At 36.0% G+C, this 8,160-nt stretch overlaps 1 protein-coding gene across 1 annotated transcript; it reads right to left on the reverse strand.

Annotated features, from left to right (window-relative positions):
• Positions 1-2,458: 2,458 nt before the first annotated feature.
• LOC148849664 (putative receptor-like protein kinase At4g39110) lies at positions 2,459-5,484 on the reverse strand. The gene has a single exon (XM_088945261.1). The coding sequence runs from the start codon at positions 5,290-5,292 to the stop codon at positions 2,722-2,724; it is 2,571 nt and encodes an 856-aa protein (XP_088801387.1). The 5' UTR covers positions 5,293-5,484; the 3' UTR covers positions 2,459-2,721.
• Between the last annotated feature and the right edge of the window lie 2,676 nt (positions 5,485-8,160).

Raw genomic sequence — 8,160 nt, forward strand, 5'->3', positions numbered from 1 at the left:
AATGATGACATTTGGCCTTTTGCCTCTTGTCATTTTGCTCATCAATGATGGGACCATTATATGCATATCTAATGCTTAGCATTAGGATATAGGTTAATCCTGATTCATTTATATTAGGATTTGAATCAAACATCCATTCGATTTATATAGAAGAATCCGGATCTCCTGCCAACAAAATGCATTCCAAACCCCTATGGCCCTACCAAGTACAATCCCTATGATACTATGTTGGTAGGGTGTCAGATTACTAGATTGGCCCGATGATCATCGAGAAAAAACACCTAAAATGAATCAATATAATGAACTTAAGAGCATTTCTTGATCCAATACAACTTATTACGTTAAGAGAGACAATTGAAAAAAAAATAGGGAGAAAAAAGCTTCATTTAATCATCTGATTGTTCCTTGATGAAAAGAGAGGTTGAAAAAAATCCATTCTTCCCTTCAATTCAAATTCATGGTTTGGGTAAACCATCCGATACTTGACACGTGTTGGCTCTACTCAATGAAGAGGTTCATTAAGTAGGTGCTTCAGGAGAAGATCAGATAAGGCAAGGAATAGGTTCCACATTAGTCTTATTGTCATTTTATTTGTTTTATACAATTACAAGTGTTAACTGTTAATTAAATAAAATTGAAAAATAAAAAAATATAACAAAGGGTAAAAATGGAAAGTGAAAATCAAGCTTTAAAATAAAAAAAGCATGATAAAGGGTAAAAATGGAAAATGAAAATTAGGCTTTGACAAAACATTGTCACCATCCTCATTTTTATGAATGAGAGAATGATGAGATACAAAGATTATCCAATTACAAGTGTTAATTGTTAATTAAATAAAATTGGAAAATAAAAAACATAATAAAGGGTAAAAATGGAAAGTGAAAATCAAGATTTAAAATAAAAAACATGATAGAGGGTAAAAATGGAAAGTAAAAAATCAGGCTTTTTGACGGAACATTGTCACCATCCTTATTTTTATAAATGGTATATATATATATATATATATATATATATATAATTCCGTTGTTTTAAGCAGGGGTAGGATTGGAAATATGAAATCAAGGAAGGGTAGAATTGGAAATGTAAAATCAGGGTGTTAGAGGGTGGACACTCATCCATTTCTCTTTTTTTTAGAAATGGGTAAGATATTCATTTCATTTTTATGAAAACCATCAGAACCGGTTAAAATCCAAAAAAGAACAGTTGAAAACTAGCCAGGTTTTCATGACCTGCCAAGGTCACTAAATCATTATAAACTTTAAAATGCAAGTAGAAGGATTTGAACTAAAACCTCTTAGTTACATGTGTTACATCCACCCTTAATCCACCCTATTTTTTTGTGTTTATTTATGTATCTTTAGGCTCAGTTTAGAAGAAATACAAATATAAATATGTAGAGTACAAAACCTTGTATTTGTATTTGTACTCCTTCCAAACTGAGCCTTAATGTTTATATTGATTCTTTACAAAAAAAAATAATAGGTATATATATTGATTAAATAGGTATATATATTGAATGGAAGGCAAATAATAAGACTTGAAACTGGGTTTTTTGGTCAATGGAAATCAAAATTATATTGACCAATTCCTCCTCCCCCCCCCACTCCACCCCACCAAAATCCAAAAAAATCAATGCCCCCTTAAGCTCTCAGTTTGAAAGCAGTACAAATACAAATTTATAGAGTGCAAAAACCTGTATTTTGTATTATAAAGTGCAAATACAAATACAAATTTTGTATTTATACTCCTACCAAACTGAGCCTTAAGATCCGAAAATGGGAACTATCCCATAGTTTGGCAGAAGATCTCGTCGAGCGAGATGGGAGGCATGCCTTAGCTTTGTTGGAAAGTGTTGCTGCGAGCGAATCCGAGCTCAGATCTCCCATGTTTTTTTTGCTCATGCATCACTGAGATTTCAAAAATACTCATGGGGTGGTTTTAATCAATCAAAACCACTCCTATAGATTTTATGCACCTCCTATTTGTTAGTATAATATTTAGCATAAAAGCTTACCATTTTCTTAATAAATATTAATATTTAGCACAAAATATATTTTCTTAATAAATATTACCTTATCATTTCAACAAAAAAAGCATAAAAATCTTGTAAGAGATCTAGACTATTGGGATTAGATTGAATAAGGCTGCATCATTTGGTTGCAGTACAAATTTTATTCGTACCAGTGTAAATGCATGGAAATGCAAGAGGACCGAGTGTACTGATCACCTTTTGCTTCAGATTTGACTTTATTTGTGGGAAGTAAAGTGAAGTGACCTCCAATTTAAATGAAAAGGAATAGAGGTAGGAGGATTACTTATTTGTTTTAGGAATAATGTAAGATGATGTTATCCCACAAGGAATTGAGGTAGGAGAGTAAGGTGGTATAAATTTTGCATCAGTTTTTGAGATGCAAAGTTTATACTGTCAGTGCAAAAGAGATAAAAGTACAAATTCTTATAGTCGCAAATCATAATTAATTGCAAACAAGCGAAAGTAAAATTGAACAGGATAAAAATTTTGCACTCGGTCAAAATTTGCACTGCAACCAAAAACCGCCTAGGGAATTAGTGGGAGCAAGAGAATGTAAATCTACCTACAATCACACAATGTCCGGTAGTAAAATCAAACCGATCCATGCACTGGAATAACATACTATAGTGACCACTCCATGGAAAAAAATGAAAATAAAAATAAAATATAACTAACCATCTCTCAATCAATTATCGGCCGTTGATCTCTGCAAACTGAGAGAACATTGTAGTCCCGGAATGTTCATCAATTGCATGAACTTGCGCGGGAGCGCTATTGGCTTCAACCACCTGTGGATTATCTGGAGTAGAAGAATTAACAGGGGCAATAGCAGTTGGTGCAACCACAACCCCAGCCGATGATGATGTAGTTGTCGTAGCAGCTTCTGCTTTGTTTTCTTCTTCCAACTTACCTTGAGAAGAAGCCTCTTGTAGCTGTAGTGCGTACTCTAAATTCCAAAGCACGTCTCCCATGGTTGGCCTATCGACACCATGTTCAGCCAAGCACTTCTCTGCGGCTTCCGCAAACTTCTTCATGGATTCAGGATTAATGGCGCCAACGAGGTGAGGGTCGATGATCTTGTCGAGCAATCCTTTCTTCTTCCATTGCATAGCCCACTCTGCTAGGTTCACTTGCTCCCTCGGAAGAGCTGGATTAATGGCTGGCCTTGCGCATAAAGCCTCCAATAGCACCACCCCAAAAGAGTACACATCTGACTTATCGGTCAATTGCTGCCTCCTGAAATACTCTGGGTCTAGATACCCAAAACTCCCCTTCACTGCTGTACTTACATGAGTCTGCTCCATGGTGGGTGCATTCTTTGATAGTCCAAAATCTGCCATCTTTGCAATGAAGTTCTCATCCAATAATATATTGGTTGTCTTCACGTCCCTATGTATGATCCCTTGCGCCGCACCCGTGTGTAAGTAGTGTAGCCCACGAGCTGCACCAATACAGATCTCTAGCCTCTGCTTCCAGGACAATGGGGGCAAGTTCTTTCCGTACAGATGGTCTCTCAGGGGTCCATTTGACATGTACTCATAAACCAGGATCATCTCTGAGTTTTCGTCACAATATCCAATCAAAGAGACTAAGTGCCTGTGCCGGAGCTTTGATAGCATCTGGATTTCTGTTTGAAACTCGGTGATACCTTGTTCAGATTGTGGGTTCCCTCGCTTTACTGCAACCTTGGTCCCGTCATCGAGATGCCCAAGATAGACATTGCCGAATCCTCCCACGCCGATCACTGCATTTTGATCGAAATTCCCTGTTGCCTCTTGCAATTCTGAAAATGAGAAGTACCGACCCAACCCAAGTGTCGACGAGTAGAAGTTGCTCCTGTGAGACCCCATGGAATTCTTGCTCGTCATTAAGGTAGAGTGTCCTGCATGAAGAGGGAGCAACCACGAAGAGAAGCTGTTCTTCTTTTCCCAATCCTTTGGCCTCTTATACCACTTGATCACCATTGCACCTAGACCTACAAAGGCTCCGAACATCATTGCAAACCCTACGGCTGCAACAGCCCCTTTGTTGGATTTGCTTGCCTCCATATCAGTGCCTTCAACGCCGAATTCTCCGTCCAAACTCCCAACAGAGCTGCTCATCTTCAAGACCTCCAAGCCATTGAGGATTGCATTAACTGCACCTGGGTTTTGGTTCATGGGGCCTATTTGGACGATAAGCTGATACGATATCAAGGAAGCATTCACGACAAAATCCTTGTAGTAAGGTACAGCCAAATTTGACGTGATGGTTGACAGGTCCAGCCCAGAGATAGCCATTTTCCCATTAATATACACATTGAAGTATAAATCATTGAGCGATTTGCTCACAATATCACAAAAATGCATTCGAATCAGGTAGTCAAACGCTGGATCAGTATCGAATTTCCATGTTATGTTAAAATTAGGCTTTTCAATAGCATCAGCCATCTCAACAGCGGATGCATAGACCCAATTGGGCGCGATCAAAGGTGATAGGCCTGCGGAATAGTTGATGATACTGGGAGAGACGGACACATTCTTAGCGAAGGCTCTAGACTGTAGATACATGTCGTCAGATTCCCATGTACGACCAATGGTGTCGTTCTGTGGGGTGATAATGGGCCCACCCACGTTGATCCGATACAAGGTCTGGTATGCGCGATTCGATAGTCCGGAGAAGTCACCGACCGGGAAAAGCGTAGAACCCACGTCAGAAATCAAGCCATCTGGAGCAGATACCACTTCAATAGCATTGATAAACGCAGCAGAGTGCTTCATGGGGGTGAATTTGAGGTAAAGAAGTGGTGTGGTGACGTTTAGGAGGTATTCCTTCACGACCACCTTAGTTTCATTATTGACACTAAAGTTGTTGAGGAGGACAACCTCCTCAGTGGAGACGGAGAAGACAGAGTTTCGGAGATCAAATTGGTCGTTGTTAATAGGGTAGAAATGGAGACGGATCCAAACCCAGCCAGGTCTAGTCATTTTAAAGTTGTAAGTGGCTTGTTGGACGAAGATCCTGGCTGTTAAATACAGAGGGTTAGGGACATCCTTGGTGGATGAGATAGCGACTAGGATGTCGTCTTTGGAGGAGAGAAAGGAGGCAGCTTGTCGATCGGAGCGAAAGGTTCGCTCATCGCTGAGGGTAGTCATGGTGGGGGAGCCACAATTGACGAGGTAGTTGTCATGTGGAGAGAAGGGGATTTCTTTAGAGGAGGCCAGGTTTCTGGTGCTTGCGGTGGAAAGGAAGACGCAGAAAAGGACTAGGAGGAATGCCATTGATGATCTGAGATGGTTTTTCACGGGGGAGGGGGGTTCCTCTCTGGTTCTTCTCTGTCTTCAGAGACTCAGAGTTCAGCCCCCTCCCTTCCGTGGAAAGGAAAGCTAGAAGGAAGAAAAGGGAAGGTTATATGGATCTGAGAAAAAAAAGAAAACATGGTTTTCGGACAAAAGGATTGATTTTACCTAATTGCCCCCTTTTCCCCTTACGGTAATGCGGCATGGACTTTGTTAAAGGATTGGTTCTGAATCTTTGTCGATCATTGTCATTGCCATTTACAAACCATTTAGTTGAGAAAATTTTGGCTCTTAACCGTTTGACAGATTCGGTTGTCTATTAAACTCTCCCTTCGTGTGACACGTTAGTCCATTCGTGTCATACAGGGGGTGGAAAACTCTTTTTGTTTTTTTGTTTTTTTTTTTTGTTTTTACAATTGTCTAAACTCACATAATTTTTAGCATTTCTGTAACTTTTTAAAACTTTAAGACACTCCATGTAAGTGAATTTTTGTTTTTCAAAACTCACCGTGTGTTAGAATAGAGTAACTGTTTATTAATAAAAATTGTCCAAATCAATATAAATGCAATTTTTATGACCAAATTGTCTTCAATAACATCATATCTTTATATCAGCCTAATTTTTATACAATACACCTTTGTTTTAACTGACATTTGATACAAGTGGACTTTGTATTCTATAGAGCCACGCGTCTTATTTATGACCATAGATCTTTTTTTTTTTATTTTAGTTCTTGTTCATTTGAAATTAAAAGGGATAAAATGATAATTGTGTTGTGCAAGTAGATATGGAGCATTAGATGAGTTTTATTTGAATCACAAGCATTTTATTATTATTATTTGAAGCTCCCTTTTACTTAAATATGTAAAATGGGTGAATTTTTTTAAACCGAAATATTTAAGATATATTTTCGTTATTTTTATAAAAAATTTGCTTTATTTTCATTTACAACAGAACAAAAAGGTAAAATAGTAATTTACCCACATATGTTAGTCCATTTAACATCAATTTACCAACATGGGTTTCCTTAATGTTTTGAAAAGTAATGATAAGTTTAAGAGAACTACTAAAAAGTTTCTGTTATTGCAAGAGAAATGGATGACATTTCTAAAGATCAACTGGGGGGAGCACCCAACACCAGAACACGAGCAAGAACTGACTCGGATAGTTCCCAAGTTTAACGGGAGATTTTCTCTTTATTTAGTTTTCTTTCACATCTTACATACCTTTTAAGCCACAAGTTTTTGACTACTCAAAGGAGAGAGAGATGCTCAACTCTCCCGGCCCTCGCTCCTTTTATCCAACTATCACGTTTGACCAATTCGCCACGTGGTATCGCGTTTTAATCAATTAATAATGGGAAAATCTATGATGCTAAAAAGATATGGTATAGAAAGAGTTTTGATCAATCAAAACCCATCAATTTTGATAAATAACACCTGACTGGCTACCACGTTTATGATTTCAGTTGACTAGAAGTTTTTCAGATATCATATCTTTTCCATCCATCAATAATAACTTTGAATAATAATCCAAAGAGTTACTTTCATTTGCAACCTCCTGGATTGTGGAGTCCATGATAATTAGTAGACAAGTTGATGAGGCGGGTAGCCCAATGGGACTTTTGGTATGCAACTTTGGTCTGGCTAAAATATATTAATTTTTTTAATTGATCCCCCTTTAATTGAAAAGACAAATGTATTTTGAATAACCACTTTTTTATTCATTGAACTCTCTCATTATCTCCTTTATTTAAGGTATTAATTCCCATTAATATTCATCGAATCTTATTTGGGACTAAAATGCTCCTATTTTTTAATTGGTCCCTCTAATTGTGAGGACACAAAATGTTTGAAATTCCACCTTTCTCCTCATTTAATTCTCTCTCATTAATTCTTATATTGAGGGTATTAACTCTCATTCTTTTGTTGAATCCTACATTAATTAACTATGTTAATAGAGAAAAATAAGTGTAGCAAAGAATAATTGTTTTTATTGGTGATAGAAATAAAATGAAAATTTAAAATCAACCAAAAATGGAGTTGTTTTCCAATTTGGTAGCGAGTAAACAATTCAACCTTTTTGGGTCAAATGTGTCAATCCTATATGTCAAAAGTATATAATTTTATAATAATAAAAATTAAAAAGATGAAAACATATAAAAGTACACAAAATACAAAAAAAAATTGTAAAAAAATATCTCTAATATCATATATTCATCATATAAAACAAAAAAAAAAGTGTGACAAATAAGAATAATTTTTATAAACATAGAAATTGAAAAAATTAAAAAATTTTGAAAACATATATTATTTACTATCATCATCGTTGAAGATTTTGCGTGCTCATTTACTAGCTTTATTAAAAGTGTGAATGAGAGTGGAAGTTTTGTTTGACTAAAATGTAAGGACAAAAGTATAATTTAAACACACCACTTTCTCTTCATTCAAATCTCTCTCATAAAATTTTATATTTAAGGTATTAACTCCTATTATCCCTTATGAGTATGGATGATGATTAATTCCTATTACCATTTATTGAATCCTACTATTAAACTAGAATATCTTTATTTTTGCATTTGGTCCCTCTTTAATTGTTAAGACACAAAGTGTAATTTAAACTATTATATTTCTCCTCATTAAATTCTCTCCCATTACATTTTAAATTTAGGGTATTAGTTCTCATTCTCTCATTGAATCCCATATTTAAGCTATTTTCACCAATAAATTATATCAATTAGATCTATATCTAATACTTTTAATGATATACAAATATACAAATATACAAATTAAAATTGACAAAAAATTGGAACTATTCTTACATCCTTGTGCATGTAAGCAATTCAACCA

This window comes from Nelumbo lutea, chromosome 5 (assembly GCF_056320005.1).
Source record: "Nelumbo lutea isolate HS-2025 chromosome 5, American lotus-T2T, whole genome shotgun sequence".
NCBI lineage: Eukaryota > Viridiplantae > Streptophyta > Magnoliopsida > Proteales > Nelumbonaceae > Nelumbo > Nelumbo lutea.